This window comes from Melanostigma gelatinosum, assembly GCF_949748355.1.
Source record: "Melanostigma gelatinosum genome assembly, chromosome: 14".
NCBI lineage: Eukaryota > Metazoa > Chordata > Actinopteri > Perciformes > Zoarcidae > Melanostigma > Melanostigma gelatinosum.
In genome coordinates, this window is record NC_136647.1 from 14,425,029 (window position 1) to 14,447,757 (window position 22,729).

The following is a 22,729-nucleotide window of genomic DNA, read 5'->3' on the forward strand; positions in this document are numbered from 1 at the left end:
GAGAACTTTTTGACGCTACATTTCAAGACGGTTTGTTGCATGTTTTCATGTGGACTTTGCTCACATGTCGTACGTAAAGAGCAAGTGTCATCATTCTTTTCTTTCTGCCTGGCAGGTCCAAGTACAAGGTATGACAGGAAAAATCCAGTTCGACACATTTGGTCGGCGATCTAATTACACGATTGATGTGTACGAGATGAAGTCAGGAGGGCCCAGGAAGGTGAGAGAGCACACAGCCGTGGAAACATCTATCCTAATTAAAAGTGATCATGTGTAATTAAATACAATCAACAGGATCAGCATATGATATAGATATTATCACTGTATGTTTTGATATCCTCTCACATAAATACAGACAAGTTTCAGGCAGCTCTTAGATGGGGATTGTACCTTTTCTTGGCGCGATGGCAGGACACAAGTAGAGGGGTTGACTTTGATCTGCCAGTACCCAGTCCTGCAAAACCAGCACAAATCGTGTGATCTCGCATCCCCTCTGAGATTTGAATCTGGAAAACATCCACGGAGAGTCAGTCGAGCCCCCAGATGCTGAACCAATCTACATCTGTGGGCAGCAGTAATTTAGAAGATGACATGGCTTGAAACTCAGACACATCATGAATATCTATTCAAACCACATGTTGTTGCTACAAAATGAGGTTTTACTCTGCTGCTATAGGGGCCGCACACTTATTCAGAAACTGATCACAGTCAATCATCTAGAAGAACTTCAGTGAGAGCTGCCATGTGTTTACAACGTTGATGCTTAAACCACTGACAGCTCAGCGAGTGGTGCATCTGTCCAATCAGGTGTCTGAAGGGTTCGTGCTGATGCCTGATTGAGCTGTCAATCGCCTGAAATGACATAAAGCAATTGTCTATGGAGTCTAGGCGGACAACGCGCAAATTGTAACATGTGGGCTTGCTTTGCCAGATTTTAAATAGATGATATTTTGTGTGTCATTATGTGTATGTGTTTATTTGAATGTCACTTTTTTGAAGTTCAGTCCGGTTTTCCGTGTTTTCCTGAACGCAATTCTCCAACACTGCCTTTAATCCACCATCACAGTTAAACTCTTAAAGCTCAGTAGAATGAAGCTGTTATGTGGGTTAGCAGCTCTTGTGAGTCAGGCTTTAACGCTGCAGTCCTTGCAGCAGTATAGGAAATTCAATTTCAGTGTGTCCATTTTGTCTACGAGCGTTGACACGTGTCTTGCTTTGTGCCATGGCTTGCTAAAGGAGCTAGCAAACAACCGGGGGAGAAGTGCACTCGCTCAGAAGAGTCATTTACCCATTTAGCTTTGACAGCTGTAACACTTGTCAATGTCTGTTAGTTTAGATGCTGAATCATTTGGTCCTTTTCCTCAATACCACTAACAAAACACTGTCTCTCCTCTTATTAGCTTGTAAGCTCCAGTTGCCACAGAAAGTTTATTCACAAACACTTTGCAAGCCCCTAAACATCTGACAAGGTCCCCACAAAAGCTGGCTCCAAAGAGGAGGTGGCCCTATACTGTTCACAGAGTTCAGCTCACATGGCAGCACATACATCACAGCGCGGCCCGCACATCCAAACAGTGCAAGACAATCGGCAGTGACAACAGAGTGAGTATTGTTCGTCATAGCTACCAGACGTGGGAGCCGTTGACTTCTTCTTGGCCGAATAAATCACGAGTGTAACAGAAATAAACATAATGCATCCACTGGAATCATCTCAGGTTCAGTAGACACAAAGGGCCAGTGTTTGTTTCCGTGTTACGTTACACCGTGTGTGCTATGTGTGGTATTACTAGCACAGTAGGAGAACCTGCTGCGCTGGCTAGATAAGGCACATTTGGACTGTTAGGTTTGTCTTGCTGGTATTAATTTGATCAGTCTTCGAGAGCTCTGTTGGTGCTGCGTCCTTGTTATGTAAGAGAACATTTCTCTGAGCCAGGAATAGCTTACGCCTACTCTGCTGAAGTGGAGCCCAGGTGAAGTGAAACGCACCACCACAAGCTTTTTATAAAAATCCTACATCGGGCAAAACTAATACTGTCTCCTGCTGTACAGGTAGAGCCAATCAACTCACACATACCCGGAGGCTCTTCTGTCAAAAACGGTCTTTCTGCTTCTTCTTGTAATAACTGTGAACCTCTGTTTCGTTTTCAGATCGGCTACTGGAACGAGTACGAAAAGTTTGTTTATATTATGGATCAGCAAGTCACCAACGAGTCCTCTTCTGTGGAAAACCGAACAATTGTGGTCACTACTATTATGGTACACTCTCAAGCAGGTTTTAAGTGTTTCGCAATAAGATTTCTGCCACTCAAAGGTCAAGGTGTCCATTGTTGCAATCTGTCCTGGGAGGGTAGAATTATTTCATTTTGAGTTGCTTTCCATCCACTCACTACATGTTGAAACAGTCGATTCACAAAGAGTGTTTCAACTGTATCCGTGTGGGTGCCAAAGCATTTAGCTTTTTTGATATTCCGGTGGGCTGTTGTAGTAGTGACATCACAATAACGGCTTTGGTAATGATAACTATGAAGATAGACACCATTGTAACCACATTCAGTGCATACGTAAGTAAACGTGTTTCCCTCTCATTAAGTCAGCTGTCAGTGACGTCGGGGTAGAACCAGCTGTGTCTCACTGGAGACATGAAATGATCTGCGCACAAGGAGGACATAAACAACCAAAGGCTGCAACCCTTTGACTGTTTATCTCTTTGTTCAAATTGACTTTGGCACTGAATTGTAATGTATCTATTGTAGGCATCTCTAAAACCAGTGCTCCCAGCATAGCCAGCTCAGGGTTAGACAACAGGGCGAGTTCCTGTAGTCACAGTTTAGTAATCATCAGCCATTTTTAAATGTCACATAAGGTGCTCCTTATCATACATTTAAAACCACGGCCTCTCGTTCCTTCTGACTTTGCCTATTGTGTTTGCATCTTAGACAAATTCAGAATGCAATCGCCATACGTTCTCATTTCAATGTGTAGTAACTCATTGTCCTCATGACCAGGCAGGTAATACAACAGCTGTGAGGAAGAGAAAACAGAAGAGTAGTGTCATTGCATTATTTTCTCACTGCCAGGCATGCCTTTGATTTGAATAAAGACAACTATTGTTTTTGATACATCACAGTCATGTCACGAACTTCATGTTGCTTTCCTTACATTCCATAACTTTAAAGTTAAATGCCATATTCAATGAAAGGCCATCCTATTATTATAGGGTGCGACTCTTTCATTTCGTTTTTTTTTTTGTAACATTGTACATGACTGCAGAATGGAAGAGAAGTTAAAGAGGGACTCGTTCCAACAACAAAGGAGTGAAGCCGCTGGATACTGTGAAAGAATCAAGTATCGGTCTCCTCTGAAGACGACTCATTATCAGTGAAATAACCTCTGAAAAACATGTTCATGCCTTAAGGCAAAAGCAGATCTCTATTGCTGAGTATCCTCAAGGTGACGTTAGTTCACCGAGAAGAGGTTCGCTGGCAAACGTGTTTTTCCATTTTTCGAGGAAATACATATTTTATTGAAATCCAAGGCACAGAGGTGATGCGGAATAGTCAAACGGTATATAATCGAGACAACAAGCAGATTATTTTATTGTCGTGATAGAAACGAACGAAAGAACCAGTATGACTTTTTATTTGGTCATACAGCTCCTCTTCTGACGTGGCTCACGTGTTTTGTGAGCTTGATATTTGTTTGATGTATGAAGAGATATCCACGTTTTGGATGGATCACTCTCTGCTTTCACTGACGTTTACTTTATGAACTGGAAAAGTGCTCCATTCAACTTGTCCTGCTCCTTGTGCCACGCTGATGCAAAGCAAATGCAACCTCCGCCTATCATCCATCATGCTTTGCCTCCTTTATATGTGTTCGATGCTTTGCTCGACTCCCGCTGGCCCATTTGGCCTCGTCACTCCAGCAGCAGCCTGCTTTTTTTTAGTCTGTCAAGTCCCCAAATAACATGCCTGTAACTGATGCTGCGTAGATCCGTCTGAACTCTGCTCTGTTTGGCTTTTAATGTCCCCCATATCTGTTTGTCTGTCACCCCGGCATGTGTGCATGCTTTCAGCACCAATCACGTCACAGCCTTGTGTGACTCATGAGGTCTGGCCACTGTGGATCTGTGTGTTTCTTTACAATGAACTCACATTTATATCTAATTAACAGGAAGCTCCGTATGTGATGTACAAGAAAAACTATATGCAGATGGATGGGAATGACAGATATGAAGGCTACTGTGTCGATTTAGCTTCTGAAATTGCAAAACATGTGGGGATAAGATATAAGCTGTCAGTAGTCCCGGATGGGAAGTACGGAGCCAGAGATCCGGAGACCAAGACGTGGAACGGGATGGTGGGTGAACTGGTTTATGGGGTAAGTCTCAGTCCGCCTGTGTAGCTCATAAGGGGGGGGGGGGGGGCTTACTGTTCATTTTTAATTGTTTTAAATAAGAGAGTTTTTTTTATAAAACTCACTCTGAGTGAATAATGTTGAGGAATCCCACACGGCAGACTGGAATTAAAACAAAAACCTGCATGCAAACAGTGATTCAGTGCAGCGTTCTCTATTTAAAACCTTTACTTTCTGCTGTTGTGGCTCTTTCACAGAGCGCTCTGCTCTTCTGTAGCCCTCTCAATATGGATAGTTTGGACAGAAAGAGAAGACCTACGCTGTATTTATTGCATCCAGAATTAATATTGGACACTTTTGGCTTAGACCCCTCCTAACTTGATCTAATATGAACCCTTTGTGTTCAATATTTCCATATTTTGATGTTCAGTTAGAATACCACCAATCACCTCAATGCCAACTTGTGTCACCACAGTGACGAGTCGGTCAGGCGTTTGCAGAAGATCTGAGAGGTGAATGAGCTGATAACAAGCTGATTCATGGACTGCTTACATAAGCTCCTCCACCTCTGTCTTCCAACCCTCTGTTTGATTCATGGAGGAGATTTGGACCGAGACAAAGACATTCGCCAACACAAATGCTGAGTGACTCATTTTTAAATGGCAGATATCCCTCTCACAGGCATTATCACAGTTCTATTCAGTATATTCTAAGACGTCGCATTTAACTGTCCAATCTCTTTACTCCATGAATTCACTTAAAAGCTGAGCGCCTGCACGTACAGTATATATGTTTAGAAGACAGTGTGAGCTATATATATATATATATATCATGGTTATTGCATTGACTTTGAGTTTTTCAGTGTTTCTTTTATGAAGTCAATGTGTAAACCTTTGGTTGGTTATTTGTTCTGTAAGACTAACTCCCAGTGTGCCTGTTCCCATTTTCACAGAGAGCTGACATAGCCGTGGCTCCTCTAACTATAACGTTGGTACGGGAAGAAGTGATAGACTTCTCTAAGCCCTTTATGAGCTTGGGCATCTCCATTATGATTAAGAAGCCTCAAAAGTCCAAACCTGGGGTGTTTTCCTTCCTGGACCCACTGGCCTATGAGATTTGGATGTGTATAGTTTTTGCCTATATCGGCGTGAGTGTGGTGCTCTTCCTGGTGAGCCGTTTCAGCCCTTACGAGTGGCATCTGGACGAAAACGATGAGGCCAAAGACCCTCAGAGCCCCCCAGACCCTCCAAACGACTTTGGGATTTTTAATAGCCTGTGGTTCTCCCTGGGTGCCTTCATGCAGCAAGGATGCGATATCTCACCAAGGTTGGTTGTTGTATTCACTCTCCACCACCCCTCAGTTGTCTTGGTCATCTCTCTGCATTTTATAGTCCCATTGATTCATCTCCTTCCTGCCATGGTGCATATAGGTTATTTTGAGCTGTGGTATTGCTGCTGTCCATCTAACCTCGTGCTTCACGTCACTGCACTTTCCTCCCATCTCTTTCTCGGAGCAAACACACCTTTGCTTTGAAACTGCATGCCGGCAGTGATGCTTTGCATCCACAAAATAACTTATATCCACCATGCTGAGGGCTGTAAAATGCAAAGGGCTCATTATGTTTCATCCAGAGTAGCTGCTCGAACTCCTCATGACTCTTGGAGGGCTACCGTGTTTTTGCTGCATGTCCCATTTTACGGTCATCTCATTGGTGCATATAATGCATTTTGTTGGGGGGGGGGGGGGGAAACCATCATCGGCACCATCACATTATGTATTTTTCCAATTCAATGGTCATCCCCTGTATTTCTTCATCCATCCGTTTCTTTATTCATCACTGTTGTGGTGTCCCTCGCCTCTTCAAGGATTTTTGCTTCCGTCATCCTGTCATCTGAGACCCTTGAAGATTGTATAGCAGCTGGTTGAAGACCGAGGAGAGGTTTTCACAGGTTCAAACTAGGTTGAAATTGGATGAGTGATTGATGATTTGCTTCTGAAGAAATTGGTTTTTAATGGTGAAAACATTGAGCACATTTAACATTTCTTTTTTAGGGAAACAGACAACAGATCCACCCTTTCATTGTTAGTATTCACTAAGAAGAAACATCTGAAAGATAGGGACAAAATACATATATATATAAATATATTTTTTTTTACACCTTATTCACACATACTCTACTGATTACTCGTCATTTTTTGTGGCTACAACTTTGCTCATTGACCTTAATATGATGGCATTCTGGGTAATTCAAAGCCATTTATAGATAAGGATTTAATAGAAATCTGTCAAGAATATAAGCACTCCATATAAGCACGATGGGACATGAGGGTAATATCGCAGTTCTCATCACTTAATGGGTTAACCTCTCCAAAGAGCATTAAAATCCTCAAATTAAGGAGATATAAACTTCTGGGCTGACAACGTGCCAAACACAGAGAACTCTGCGGTAAACGATCCTTCCTCCCCCTCCCTCCAGCGTAGATTCCGATGCTCTCATGTCTCTCTGTCTGCTCTGTTTCCTCCTCTCAGATCTCTGTCCGGCCGCATCGTCGGAGGAGTGTGGTGGTTCTTCACCCTCATCATCATCTCCTCCTACACGGCTAACCTGGCGGCCTTCCTCACCGTGGAGAGGATGGTTTCTCCGATCGAGGGTGCAGAGGACCTGGCCAAGCAGACGGAGATCGCCTACGGGACGTTAGACTCAGGCTCCACCAAGGAGTTCTTTAGGGTGAGTGTCTCAACTGGCTGTCATCCATGCTGTGGCTGCACTGTGGAACGAGAGCCGCTCTCACTGAAGTTAAAGTTGGCCTGGAGCTTTTCTGTGCGATTTGATTCATTACCTGCCAGGTAATAAATCAAATGAATAATCAATGATAGAATGTCTATTTTCCCTCGGATACAGCACTTCCAAAGTAAGCTACTAGTATTACAACTACACCTGATTAATTCAGTACTTTATAAAACAGTGGTGCACAGTATTAAATGATGGTATTAGGCTTAATTATGCTCCCTCATTTAACCATCTGTAGAGTCACAAACCAAACTTGATTAAACTCTTCTCATGTGCAGATTCATTCTTATATCCACTTGCTGCCAAAGCAAGGGCACAAGCAATTATGTCGAGGTCACACAGTGCATAAACCTCTAAGTACAAAAAAATGATTCATCTGCAGCCGTAAAAACACCAATAATTCAACTTCACTTGGAGTTGCCATTTAGAAAAGCAGGTGACAGATTGTGTAAGCTTGTGGGTCTTAAATGAATCATTTTTAAAGCAATGTATCATTTTAAAATTCTGCATCAAATTGTGAAGATGTCGTTCTGTCTCAGCCTCTGAATCACTGCCAACATCTGTGATGTGTTCAGCGATTCATAAAGAATGAAGTGAAGCGACAGTTCAGATGATCGGGTCCGTTCTGTTTGTGTGTTTATAAACTGAAGAACTTTAATTTTCAAGAACTACAAGAATGTCTTCTGTCACTGAACTGCAGTCTCAAAGAAGACGTCCTAATTCCTCAGAAATGGAAATGTCATTGACATCCGTTGTCCGGCTCTGAGCTGTGTCTATTTTAAGTCCTAGTCGGCCTCTTGGTGCGAGTGCTCTGAGTGAAATAAACCCTGTGGACCCCGTAAGACTGGTGTGATCAGGAAGGCGCTGTGTGTTGGTTTCAGACTCTGCCTCAGTCCACAGGGAGTTATAAAATCACATCTTACAATCTCCTCTGAGATGCACAGACAGCTTGAGTAACGATGCTTAAACACAGTGAAGGTAGAACAGCTTGTTTCTGTCTGTTTGGTTTGGTTATCTGCTCCATTTTACTCCGGCAGCTTGGCAGGAGAGGGCTTTCTTGTTCGGACAGAGTCAGTCCGAACATAATCTAATAAAAGCATGCATAGCTCTCAAGAGAGAAGTGTGTTTGATGGTGGAGAGGAACGGTTTCTGCTGGGATGTCAGCGAGTGGAGGCAACGTTTCTGTGACCTAAACCCATTTATAATGGCGTTCAAGCAGAGTGGCATGGTGTGCTGTGTGCCAAGCTGAACTCGGGTCTAAAAGCATTGAATTGGAGCAATCAACATGATCAGTGTGGAGGAGGTCATCTGTATCCCGCTGTCTCCTGCACTGCAGTACTTTAAAACTGTTCCGAATGTTTTATTTCGCGAAGAGAACGAGAATCCAACGAGCATGTTGAAAGTTACTGATTATGAAATGTAGAATTTTAACAGTTTCAAATATCTGTCAATGGGATTTCTGTAACGTAACATCTAGGGGGAGGATAATCATTTCATGTAAGAAATCACACAACGTATTTAATAGAGCTCATCCTGAGTCACAAAGCTGTTGATCGTGACTGCAGGGACAACAGATGTGACATTAAGTGGGGCACTCAGGAGCAATAACTCAGCCGTCAAAGTAGAAACCTTTTTCAGCAGACGTAATGTTATAAAATAGATGATGAAGTAAAGAGAGAAGATATTTTGGGGGATTTGGCACATGCCGCAGCAGTCGTAAAATACCCCATTTGACATGTCTGTTAAAGAAACTTTCAAATATAAACATATCAAATCGATTGATTTTTTCTGAGGCTTCCTGGTGAATCGTCAATCGTCAATTTGGCAGCCTGTGATTTGTCAAAGGTGCTCCTGAGAAGATGATTGACAGGCGTGTGGTGACTTCATCCTGAGTGACAAATATTCTGCCTTTCTTCCTCCAAACTGGAAATGCAGAGGAGCCGTTGTGAGCAACGCTTATTGAAATCTGGAGATTCAAAGCTGATGATTAATAGGAACTGTAAATACTTTTTAAAGAGGATCATCTTCAAAGAAGATCACACAGCGTCCTCAGTACACAATATATACGGTGACAACCAACAAGCCCATTTATTCAAGGACTCACTTTTATTCTTTTCTGGTTTTTAGAAAGGATTCAAAACGTTGGAGTTTCACTTTTACTCAAATTTTAACCTCACCTAGATTTCTTTCTGCTAAATATCAAGTGTCTGCGAAGTATCTGCTCTGGTTTAGGATATGTGTGAAGGCATGTGTAAAGAAATATGCTCATTTGCTTTCTTGACAGTGATTTCAAAGGTTCAATACCATTGTGTCTGGACAGTCAATATGAAGCAGGAGCTAGTAGATGATTAGCTTAGTTTAGGATAAAGACTCGGCGCAAAGGGAAGCGGCTAGGCTTGCTCTGTTCAAAGAACATCATCAGCACCTCTGGAGCGCTCTAATGCCACAGCTTATTTGCTTAATTCACATTTTAAATCACATTTTTCTCAATTACTTTCAGCAAGCCGCCGAGACTGACAACTTATTTGGATCATTCAGTTTGTGTGCAATGCTGCGTGTGTCTATTTATAGAGCGGCACGTTAGCAGATGTGTGAGAGGAGAGGACAAATAAGAAGTTTGTTTACTTTCTATTACAATGCCAAAGTGTGTCAGTGATCATTTTAACGTTCATTACAGCGCGGTGCTGCTAAATGAGCCACGCTGTTATTTAGGTGCATTATTCATTTGTTTCCACTGATCATGAACATTCAGTAAATGAGTTTTAATTACATACTTCATCATGCACCTAACTAAGAACTGCATGCAGAAAACCAAAAAAAATAAAATGAAAACACTAGAAAGATGGCGCGTGCTTTGTTCGGCCTGTCGTCTGTGTTTCTGGATGACAGCATGACAGACGCACACAGAGGGCCATGAATCACTCGCAGCCCTTCAGTCGGCTGCAAACGCATGAACTGGTCGCTGGAAGAATTTCAGTTGAGACCAGTTCATTTCCAGAAGGACAAGGGACAGTCAACCCACATTCCTCACGTGCCCCATTTGTCAGTTAAATGATTGTTGTGGCAACACAAATCATTAATAACAACAATTGATTCATTGAAATCATTTGTCTTTGTGAAGTTGCAGCGGCTGTATTTGAGAATGATATAGTTACGCTATGGCCGGGCGTGTCCTCACCTATTACTGTCATGTTAAGAGTGTTTCCATGAACACTCAACTGAACTGAAATGGTGCATATGTCAAGAATGATTCATTTACTAGCCTGAGCCCACAGTCCATTACAAGGTGAATTATTTACACAACACGGCCGTACACACCAAGAAGCTGACTTGGATTGTCAATTCGCTCTGAGGTGTTCCTTTAGGTTCACACACCACATGTGACTCACACAACCACTGAACACACAATCTGGTCATGCACACTTGATTTCTGTTGAATAAATACTTTAAATAAGCAAGTAAATACAGGCTCTAGGGCCCGGTTATCAAGGACAATAAATAAATAAAGCAATATGATAAATAGTCCATTTCAAATTCCAAATATACTGTGTGTTGTTGAGAAGAAATATATAAGATCGTCAATAAATAAAACGTCACGTAAATAAGAAGTTGCTCCAGAGTTCTGGAGGTCCGTTCACACGTTGACGTACTTCCCGTTTGCCCGAGCGATGAACTTCACAATTCCTGACAAGCATCCCCTGAAAGACGATGTAGAAATATGAAAAGTTTCAACTCTTAAATTTCCTCTGAGGCGCTTCTCCCTCACCGAGCTCAGCAGAAGGTCATATTAGCTGTGCAGCTTCTCTGTTCTTCCCCTTCGATTGTAGACAGCTGTGTGCTCCAGCTCCCCGGTGACCGGCAATCAGCCTCTCGCCGGCCATTTTTAGCAGCGTACTGAGTGTCAGCGCGGGGCTGTGCATGTCTGTAGCTGCTCCAGCTGCCAGCTGCCTGGGCCACACAGGTGAACTGTCAAACAACAAATAACACACACACTATATGATGTGGCTTTCATGTAGATTCATTAATATCATGTCAGAACCGATGACTATGCAATAATAACAGTCAGATCATTGGTGGTTTTAATCTTTTTTTGAGCTTGATTGGTTTTCAATGCTGTGGAATACCAAATTATAGGAAAAACATTAACATTTTGAGAAACTTAAAAGAAAAACCTAATTAGAACGGCTCTAACGGCTCTAACGGCTCTAACGGCTCTAACAGCTCTAACGGCTCTAACAGCTCTAACAGCAGACATTATTCTTCTTATTTCTGAAGTAATTTGGATACAAAGAGGAAAACTGAACATAATCTGTCCGCTGCTTTGAAAATAAAAAGGCGTACCCAAACGATATAAGAAGAGAGAAACAACCTGCACAGGTGGTTATATGTTATATTTAGCATCACATATTAAACAACAATATTTTAAATACCAATTACACAGATTAAAGTGGTGCTAAAGCTAAATCGACTGGACTGATGACTTAGCATATTTAAATGGTGACTCCAGCTGTGACCTTCTGGTACGTACACAAACTGAAGAGGAGGAGGACACTTCCGTCTGTTTATATTGATACAGAACACGGCCTGCATTTTGCTTCTGCTGAGCTGCCAGGTTGTCCGACTTCAGGCTGCTGGCAAAAAGCCCACTACCTCTGCTGCAGCTTTTATTTATTTATTTTATCAAAAGGGTGAATCTACTCTGATTTCAAAAGATGCAGAAAACTGCCAGTGCACTGCCCTCTATGTGGGGAAATCTTTAAGCATATTGCACTTCTGGCCACGCCCCATTCTGTGGTGTCACATCAGGCGCTGTTGTCATGGTGGGGCGTGGCCAGGAAGTGCAGCAGCAGTTATTTCCCATGTGATCCAGAGTTGCTTTTAAAGGATCAGAACAATGCTTATCCTCTTTCTTTCTGTGGGGTAGATGAGAAGATTGATACCACGCTCATGAGGAGAGTGGTATCAATCTTCTCATGTAAGTATTTCCCACAACGAGCCCTTCCTTCCAGCGGCTCATTGTGTTATCACGGTTGTCGGTGTTCAGTGCATAACTAAACTGTTTCTGTCTTTTCTCTGTGTCCTGAAATGCAGCGCTCCAAAATAGGAGTTTATGAGAAAATGTGGTCATACATGAAATCAGCTGAACCCTCAGTGTTTGCCAAAACAACACCAGACGGGGTTGCCAGAGTACGAAAGTCGAAGGGCAAGTTCGCCTTTCTACTCGAATCCACAATGAACGAGTACATAGAGCAGCGGAAACCATGCGACACCATGAAAGTGGGCGGCAACCTCGATTCTAAGGGCTACGGTGTGGCCACACCGAAGGGCTCTGCATTAGGGTGGGTGGGATAACATAACAATATCTTCCATGTTGTTATAGTATTCCACCTACCCTGATGTCTCCTTTTGCCATTCTCTTCTTCCTCACTCCTTAATCTTTCTTTTTTTCTCCAAGTGCATCAATGAGTGAACAGTATTATGAGTTTAATCAACACGTTCAGACATTTTCTGTTCTGTCCTATCTATCTGGTTTGTGTCTCTGTTTCTTCCTTTCGCTTAAGGTTAATGGTATATTAGTCTCTATCACTGAATCCATTTGAATATGTCGGTGTGTCACCTTTCCCAATCTTTGTTTATTTTGCCCTTCAACCCCCCCCCCCCGGTTTCTGTGATGCCCTTTTGCATTGTGTTTTTTTTTTTTTGCTTGTTACAATGCTGCTCTGTCACTTGTGATGAATGTTACGCTGCATGCTGGATGTTCTGGTTCCTAATTCAACAATGACAGAATGTCCCCATCCCGCACACTTCAGTTACAAGCAATGTAACCCTCCATGCCACCTCTCTAACATTTAACATTTCCTTTGCTGTAACAATGCTTCTTACCCTTCTACGCCAGTGAAATTCTTCACCAATTTGTCCCTTCCGTGCTCCCCTTATGAACCATTGATATTTATCACAATTTTTTTTACTAATATTCTATATTAGATTTCTCACGGACCTGTTCATTTTCTTACAAGCTATGTTTTATCGTTTCAAGAAATGCTGTTAACCTGGCAGTGTTAAAACTGAATGAGCAAGGCCTCTTGGACAAATTGAAAAACAAATGGTGGTACGACAAGGGAGAGTGCGGCAGCGGGGGAGGTGACTCTAAGGTCAGCCTCAATGTCACCAAAGTCGGGTTTCCTAGAGCAGAGTAATCGGCAAGGCTGGCCTCACACTGACTGTAGTCTCAGGGCCCAAATATTTGACGAATAAGTTTTGATTTGACATTTTTGCAACTGTGATCAACTGGGAACCCTTTACTTGGCTAAATAGTGTGAGATAAAGCAAAGTGCAGACGTAGGACAGAGGAAGATCAGATTGTTGTGCTTCATTATAAGTGCTTAATATAGTCTTTGTGACAGAGTAGTTCTTTTCTATATTTTTGACCTGTAGTTATAAAAGACAGAAATCATCATTCCCTCCGCTTTTTATTTCTACAGGTCAACATGGCAGCTTCATACCGTCATACGTGGCCAACTAATGCCAGAAAACTAAGATTTAATCTTATTCCACAGTTCATATCTCCATATCGAACAATGTACAGTATGACCCATCCAATCTGCCGCCTGGGTGTTAGGGCAGGCACGGGGAACAGCGTTGTCTTGAGGGGACTAAGCATCGCAGGCAAACGTGAGAATTCTAATGACAGACTGACAACTAACGGTCCAAACTTTTTTTTGTCCAACATCCTTTCATCGAAATCCAGCGTAAGAGACCTTTGGTTGGTCTTGGTCCAAGGCCAGTCAAAGTCTATCCATGGCCACCCTGACCTGGTAAACCCTGCAGTAATAGAGTGTAAGAGATGACCAGGGGCTCCATTTGTACAAGAGGATTTGAATTGAATCTCACTTGTAAAAAAAAGTGAGCATAGAACTGATGTGCAAATAAGTGTGTAAAGATGCAATCGGACCTTAAAGTGAGACTTCTATATGCACATAATCGATCTTTATTTACAACATTTTAGAACTGCGCACATCAGGCTCAGCTCGGCAGACCAGTTGGGACCTTTTTCCGATGAGAATTTCTTCAATCAAATCTGTTGTACTACCTTTCTATCAATGAGGCCCCTGATCTTTTTTTGTTTCAGGGCACAGTAATGGCCCTCACCTGTGGATCCATCGCTGCCTCTGCTCTTCAGCTTGTGTCATCACGACCACAGTACACTTGGCATATTGCGAGAAAAGAGACGGGGCAAGCTTTGCTGTTATTGACTCTAGTCATCCATTCCTGAGTGAGCAGGACATGGATACTACCGGTGGGATAACACAAAGAAGCCGTCTCCTCTCACCGGCAATGTGCCTCGATCCCTTGGTTAGAGAGAGTAGACCATCAGTGTGACACGGGAATCTGACTGCCACGTTTCTTTCTCCTTATTTCCCGTTCAGAAATGCAGGTGTGGGTAATTACACAATGAGATGGAAATATATTGTATGTAACTACCACTGAGAAAGAACGACGTTCACAGCACAACGTTAAATCAATGTTACGCTGTCATTTGGCTGCTGAAATCAAATTCAGCATTTATGTTCACAAGAAATCGATGGAGATATTTTAAACAACGTTAAGTCACATGTCTGCAACCGTTTCATTGGTCAAAGCTGGATGATGTAAAACAAATCTGTTTCTGTTCGTACTGTGTGACGTTTATTTCATTAGACATCATACAGTGTGTGATTTATGTTCTAATTTGGCCATATGAGTTGGTTATTGTGCATGTTTTTTGTTTGTTTTTTGTGGTCATGAGTGTTTTTAGATCCTGTTTTCTTGTTTTGCAGACAGACTCAAAAGGGGAAGTTTTGATATGACTTAAATCCGATGGAGCGAAGGTGAAGTCAACACTTACAGGGGGTGGACACAATAAAAGAAACACCTGTATAATGTATCAAATTACAACACGACAATAAAGACTATCTTTATGACGCTTACAGGTCTCATGAGACGCGGGGACACTGCAACAACACAAAAGAGTACTACAAAAACTGAACATTCGTATTTTATTAAACTTTACAAATGTAATATTTATAGCACGAGCTGTTGCATTGTATTGCAGTAGATTGCACAGGTGTCCACCTCCTGTTCTGAATCAGAGTTTGGGATTCATAGATTGTGATTTAGAGGCTTACGACAGCCAGCCTGAGAAAAGAACAACTATCAGACATCTCTTTTAAAGGTCCCATGCAGTGGAAATCACATTTCCTATTGTCATATAAGTTGCAGGCTTTTTTAAGTTCGACGTTTTTATTCAGTAATTATGATTAAAAAAATGTCAGTCGCCCTCTGAGGAGCTTCTGACCTCGAGAGAATCAAGGCACTTCAGATTAGATACGTCCTGGAGAAGATGATGTTAAATACTCCCAGAATGGAGTCTGATTGGTCAACCGGATGCATAATTTAAGAGCCTTTGCATAATCAGCGCGTCACCAGAGATCATGCAGAAGTGAGAGAAGACAGAGGCTGAGGGCGCTGATTTGAACTGCTGCATGCCGGTGCATACACATGTGTGCGTGTATGTGTATATGTGTATATATATATCTATATATGTGTGTGTTTATATCTTGAACATGAGCTCCCTAATGACCTTAAGATTTGTAAGATTAGCTACGCAGATGGAGACTTTGAATTAGTTACACATAAACAGATTACTGACTATGAAGTTTAGAAAAGTGTTGAAGACAGCGGAGGATGGTCTCTTGGCACATACATACTACAGTATATCCTGTATGTGACTCCTCCCAACAACTGCTGTAATTTGTTCCTCTGCATAATGTATGGATGACATTCTGTTTTGTTTAGGTTTCTCAGATTAGAAAAGAAACAGGGAAATATTCAGCGATATAAAGTGAACCTGGACAGTGCTCATTGCTCATCCGTGTGCTATGTAGAAGTCCATGGTCACCACCTGGTGGTGGATCTGAGGCCTTTATCTGATGACCAGCAGCTTAGAGAATGTCAATGTGTAATTTGTAACAACAAGAAAAGGCAGCAGAGTAAATCACCCGACCCACAATGCTGTGCGACAGGGTAGACATCCAGTCATAAGCTTTAACCAGCTGCAGTTATTTTTAATGCGACTAAAAGTTATTAAACTGAGGAGTATGAGTGTAAATTGACACAGACTTTATTCGATGTTCAGGCAGGTCAGTGGTCAGAGTCAGCAGCCACTCAGTGTGTCCCAGAGAGACAAGAACAAGATAGAAGTCAATAGATGCTCATCAATAGTGAGCTTCAATTAAAAGTTATTTTTAGTTCTTTACGGTACCCTTAAACAGAATTATTCTGAACAACTGTTGTCTTTTAGCTGTTGCTCTCAAAGGGAAGTAAACCCCCCCACTTGAAAGCTTTGTTTTGTCTGCAATTCATCCTCATAGTGTCTCCAAGAGGCATCATAACAACACAGAGAGTAAGCATCCAAAACGTGTCGTTATATCCAAATAATAGCATTACAGATTGCTGCGGGTGGGATCATGACGGCATCGAGCTTGATTCATAAAGCGTAACAACCGTTAAGTTCCAAGTTGATGCTCAAACCTCTCCCTCCTCTCTGCCCATCCGCCAAGAAGAGTCAAAAAGCCGACGCTGCAGCAGTGACGAGGCTGCCTCTGACGAGTTAGAGTCAGATGTTGCATTTTCATTCATGGCCGTGAGTTTCCATCATTACTTTGCCTTCCAAAGAGCTCTGACTGGAGAACAGGACTGCAGATCATCCTCCGAACATCATGCCTGACTCGTTAATGTTTAGCTTTTTTAAAATTATTTTTTTAAGTATTATTTTTGACACTCAAAGAACACAGTGGTGAATACAATATATTTCATGATGTTGGATTACAAACACTGAAAGGAAATAAGCATGGAAATCTGTCAGTCAAGCAAATTGAACCTAATGTCTTGCAAAACAAAGGAACCCAAACTGTGACTCCCCTCATCAGGGATTCGGTTCAGAGACTCTCAAAACCAAATTTTCTTGACCTCATTTGGCTCGTAACGATTCAAAAACACCCGTCGCTTTGTTTCTGTGTGGGGTTTTTGCCTATAGCTTCTAATGAAATTGAAAGGATTTTGAAATGAAATGAATTAGTCTGTTACTCAAGAAAGGGTTCCTGTTAGATCCACCTTGCTAAACATCAAAAAGGCCGCCCATAGCAAAATGACTGCCTCTGTTTTCTTTCTTTCCTTGAAAGCGCTGCAGCAGCTGCTTGATATTGCATTTTGTAAATCTTTTCTGCTCTTGTGATCAGTGTGTGCCGATTACTCAAAGCGATATAGGTGGGGTCTGGCATGCTAGGGTAGTCATGGATTATGAAAGATCATATATTTACAAATATATATATATATATATATATACTGTAGTGTTGCTTGCTATCTGTGATGTGTTGGCCAGGACCCTACTCTTATCGCTTTGTACAGTATAAAGTAGTTTAAAAAGTTGAATAACATAAAATAACATAATAAAATGTTATTTATGTTATTTCCCACGTGAAGAACTCCTGTAAACCTTGCAGTATTGAAACTCAGTGAACAAGGCATCTTAGACAAGCTGAAAAACAAATGGTGGTACGATAAGGGTGAATGTGGAACCAAGGACTCTGGAAGTAAGGTCAGTCGCTGCAGGTCTTTTTATACTGATTGAAAAGTGCATTTTGACCTAAATGTTCATATGCAAACATCTAAAGCATATTTAATTTCCCCAGACATGTTGATCAGGACATTAAATATCTGAACACTTGCAGCAGAGCATGTGGAAAACACTAAAAACTAGATTTGCGTCACACATACTCCTAATAATTCCTTTACACTCCAATCATAACTCATGACGACATTAACATGACTTCATTACTACTGTACGTAGACAAATCAAGATTTGTAAAACTGCAGCATGATCACACTATTTTTATTCATACCATGAAAGTTTAAGAAGTTGAATCATAGAATTGAAACCATTATACTGCTATGTTTTCATCCAAACCTTGATTGGAATTTAGTTTATCGTTGATGTTGTTCATTTGTATGCAAACAGAGCATATTAACTCCAATATGAATATGTTTTATCCTTATTCTGACAAAGTCCAAACCGACCTTTAAATACCACCTGAGCACAAAGTGGTCAGGTGGTATTTAAAAGTCTCACACATGGAGTGTCAGAGTAAGGGACTTTTTATTTAACATCTTTAATTCATGTCAAGATGTCGACAAGTCACTGACTTTTTAGACATGACATTTGTAACTGACTACCTTTAGAACTACAACATGCCCCCAATGGTTGGCATGCAAATGGTAAAACTCACATAAATTAATTTCAATATCACTGTTTGGCTTTTAACAGCAGCAAAATGGTTCAATTCCCCCTCCACAGCTTGCCTCTTTGATTGTACAAATGCAGTGTGTTGAAGATAAGCAGCTATGATAGTGAATCGAGGTTTTAATCTGTAGACCTGTACGACCACGACCGCCTTCCTCTAGACATGGCCTCGTAAAGAGACCATGAAGCAGGATAGATAGCAACTCTCTATGTTCACCTTCCCAGCTCTTAAGGGTAGAAATAACTTGAGAGGAGGAATTAGACACATTTAAGTGGTTCATATTTATCTCCCTTACAGGCAGAATTAGGCATCTATATCTCAAGAGGGTTTTGTAGACTCAGTCAGCAGCCTCCTCTGAGTAACTGTAGTGATAGTGTAGCAGGATGTACATTGTGTTGGGATGGGTGTACATGTTGTTTGATGTCAGCCTCAGAGTGCCACTTAAAAAAAGTCTGAACGGTGGTCTTTACCTCCCCCAGGACAAGACAAGTGCACTAAGCCTGAGCAACGTGGCAGGAGTCTTCTATATTCTGGTGGGAGGGCTTGGCCTGGCTATGACCGTGGCTTTGATAGAGTTCTGCTATAAGTCACGGCAAGAAACCAAAAGACTGAAGCTGGCGAAAAATGCCCAAAACTTTAAGCCAGCCCCTCCGGCAAACACCCAGAATTTTGCCACGTATCGTGAAGGCTACAACGTGTACGGGACAGAGAGCGTTAAGATCTAAAGGGTATGTCCGTCACTGTTGCTTCCATGTCTGTGTCTGTTTAAACATTGGGTATCTTAGTAGTAGTATCTCGTAAATCTAGTAGTCGTATCTCGTGGATTACACTAATCTTGTATCATGAACTTAAAGGAGCAGTGTGTACGATATAGTGATCTCTAGTGGTGAGTTGCAGATTGCAACAGACTAAATACCCCTCCGCTCACTCCTCCCTTTCCACGCGTGTCGGAGTACAACTGCTAAATTTAGCTGTTTATAGTCTCCATTCTGCGATTGCTGTGACCAATGTATCACCAACAGCAGCGATGACAAAACCAGCCGAATGATGTCATCTAAATTCACACAATGAAGATCTGACGACATACCTTACCAACATATAGGATAAGATATGATCAAGTCATCCGGTCGATGTGGTCACAAATGTTTTATTTACAATCTTTTGCTCCAGGGGTTAAGTGCTAAATACTACTGTCGTTAAATAATCCACACGAATCATCACTACTGTTGTAACGTTAACGTAAGTACAATATGAGTCTGTCATTAGCTATCAAGACGTGTAAACCCTTGCACCATTCAAATCAACCGATGGGATGCTTATAGGGGCCCTGGCCATCAGGCCCCAGTCACGATCTGAAAGTTCACGTTGAACGCGCTCATGCACGCTCATGCGCGCTCATGCCCCACCAATCGGAAACGAGCAAGCAGCAACAGGCACAAAGGAAAATGTACACACGCTACAAAGCAATTTGTTTTTACAGAAGAGATTTCATTCAGAATATCATTTTAAAAAATTGCAAAACTTTTATGAAGTATGCTCTCGCTAAAGTCAGTGCTTGGTTTGTCCACTCTTGGCTGCTGTAGAAACATGGCGGACTCTGTTGGAAGAGAACGCATCCCTATGTAGATATAAATGGCCTTTTCCAAGGTAACAAAAACACGAGTCTTTATTTCAGGTCATTTACACGCTAATGAAAATATAGGTATTAATATTATATTCCTTTTATGCCAAAAAATCCCCCAAAATGTTACACACTGGTCCTTATTAAAGTAAATATATTAACATGGTTCATTTCTAGTTTAAAACACGAGTTGTATTAATATGAAATGATGAAGGGGTCACTCAACATGAGCAGACTTCCCAGCATGCCTTGTGTCCTCATCCTTTGCGCATCTTTTCGTTGCAGAGGTGAACCATGTTGATTCCTGCTGGTGCGCCTGGATTGAAACAGCCACTCTGTGTGTGACCCCGACACCTCGAGGCTGGCAGCCTGGAGGCAGCAGCCGTCTTTGTCATCAAGCTTGGACACAAAGCCTACGAGTCAACAAGTGCTCACTCGGGTTGTGAGGCCCATCACACTAACAGAGGGCAATGTTGCAACAGGACCTTTTTCTTCTGGAAGCATAAGACTTGCCTCTTGTAGTGCCTTATGGAGCATTTATCGGCGTCATGGCAATGCAATCTAAATTGAATTCACTTGAGAAAAATATATAAACAAAAAACAAATGTGTGGAACTATAGGGCAAAACAGTGCTTCAAATGACAATTAGATGAACTGTTGTAATTTCAGTTGTTTTCTATGTTGAAGAAGAAGAAAAAAAAGCCATGATTTGCAATCAAAACATCCTGCAGTACTTATCAAGTAATTTGAATACTTTACAGGCATACGGTATTTCTGTGGTGAAATCGTAAGTTGGATGAATGTTATATTTTGTGAAGTAAAGTCATTTTTCTTGTTTTACGATAAGACTATTTTTAGTTTCATAATATTTAGGACAAGCATCAATCAATACGGTGAAGCATCAATTAAAGTGAGAACATTGTAGCCCTGTTTGAACTCAGAAAACATCGATGTGAAACTGCTTAGGTGGTGTTTTTTTTCTAAGCCTGTTGGACATTATATACAACCGACTGTATTCACGTAGACGCTTCTTTTAAATCAACCACGTGAGACTGCATTTGTTTCAACTGCCACTATTCGGAAACAAGACCATTTTGTATTGAAATGAGGTCCACTTTGAATCACTTTAGTGCCATATTGTTGAAATCAAAAGCATTATGAATCCTTTGGAGACGATGAGAGTGACAAATGGTTTAACTGAGCTCATGGTTTACACTTTGTACACACTTAGAAGCCGTTCTCATGTAAATGCAGTATCTGCAGCTGTGAATCTCAACATGTTTTGGTAAACGATAACACACCTAGCTTCTTTGGTTGTGATGAGCTTTCTGTGTCTATGCATTATGCAGAAGGTGAACTGTACATTGAGGAAAGAGCTACAAATGAAACGTTTCTGTTTGTACAAGTGAACTTTTTATAAACGGAAGGAAAAAAATCCTACAAAAGCTACAAACCATGTACGCCTACATTTGTTCAGTATGTCAGACTTCCCATCCTCCTCCCCCCAGATAAAGTGCATGTGCATTTGGTGATAGTTTGACCAAACTGCAACTCGAAATGGATCCTGGTTTAATTTAAAGCCCCATAATGGCATTTGATCCAGTTTTAGTTTTTTTCCAGTTCATTTGTAACAGTACCTCAACCATGAGAGTTGCATGTATGGACACAATGAACCTCTGAGGAGAGGACATGTACAAAGGATTTTATTACATTTCCTTAATAAAAGCAGGTTTATATTCATTTTTTTGCACTTTTCATCATTTGGAAGACTTGTTGAATATAATGACTTCCACTTGTTGGATTGAGACTCTGGAGTCGTGTTGGTATGGAAGCCGGTTTATATCCATGTCTGTCCACTCATGACATAGACTGTGTAGTGAAGACCGTGAAAAAATGTGCTCAAATGCATTATCACTATATTGACATGAATGATTTTAGTGAAAGAATTTCCAGTGAGGAACATGATGCAAAGCAATTGTTCTTAATACGTGAACAAATAAATAAATAACCAGATTTATTGATATTAGATCAGAGGAGCAGTTCTCGAGATATGTGAACACAGACAGACATTCCTCACTTCATAGTTAAATACAAATACAGCCAAGATCAGATCCGATTTAAGTTGAACTCACTTTTCTGGACTTGTTGCCTCGTGCGTAATCGTGCATCACTTCATTCGCCATCACAATGACCCATAAGAACAAGAACCACCTGGACTAAAATACCACAGTACAACATTTAGATGGAACTAGAATGTAGTTCACTAATTTGCATGTCAAAACTTTGTATTTAAAAAAAAAGAAAAAAGTTTACGTTTAAGATTTGAATGCTTTACAATCTTCATATCGTTACATAAACCTGATCCTGGTAATAATCCACAAATAAATTAAGATTTTAAACGATATAAGATAGAACCCGGACGATCTCTATCCACCTGTGTCGTCATTAAAAACGCAAAGATCCAAAGCGAAACTTAGACCAGACTCTCAGGATGATCATGCAGATGTTGGATAGGTTACCAGATGTTTAGTATGGAGAGAGGACGGTAATGACTGAGTGAAGTAACCAACACGCCTGATCTGTAGTAGCCGAGAATAATGAATCAAAGGAGAATTAATGT

At 41.3% G+C, this 22,729-nt stretch overlaps 1 protein-coding gene across 1 annotated transcript in view; it reads left to right on the forward strand.

Annotated features, from left to right (window-relative positions):
- Positions 1-21,755, forward strand: part of gria3a (glutamate receptor, ionotropic, AMPA 3a) — a gene marked incomplete at its 5' end in the record, with an annotated part of 59,625 nt that extends 37,870 nt beyond the window's left edge. Inside the window, 10 exons of the mRNA XM_079283362.1 lie at positions 116-220; positions 2,149-2,256; positions 4,174-4,380; positions 5,309-5,682; positions 6,888-7,086; positions 12,241-12,488; positions 13,187-13,327; positions 17,671-17,785; positions 18,968-19,216; positions 20,395-21,755. Coding sequence (XP_079139488.1) covers positions 116-220; positions 2,149-2,256; positions 4,174-4,380; positions 5,309-5,682; positions 6,888-7,086; positions 12,241-12,488; positions 13,187-13,327; positions 17,671-17,785; positions 18,968-19,213 — 1,743 coding nt within the window. The 3' untranslated portion in view covers positions 19,214-19,216; positions 20,395-21,755. The remainder of the gene's footprint in view (positions 1-115; positions 221-2,148; positions 2,257-4,173; positions 4,381-5,308; positions 5,683-6,887; positions 7,087-12,240; positions 12,489-13,186; positions 13,328-17,670; positions 17,786-18,967; positions 19,217-20,394) is intronic.
- Positions 21,756-22,729: the final 974 nt, after the last annotated feature.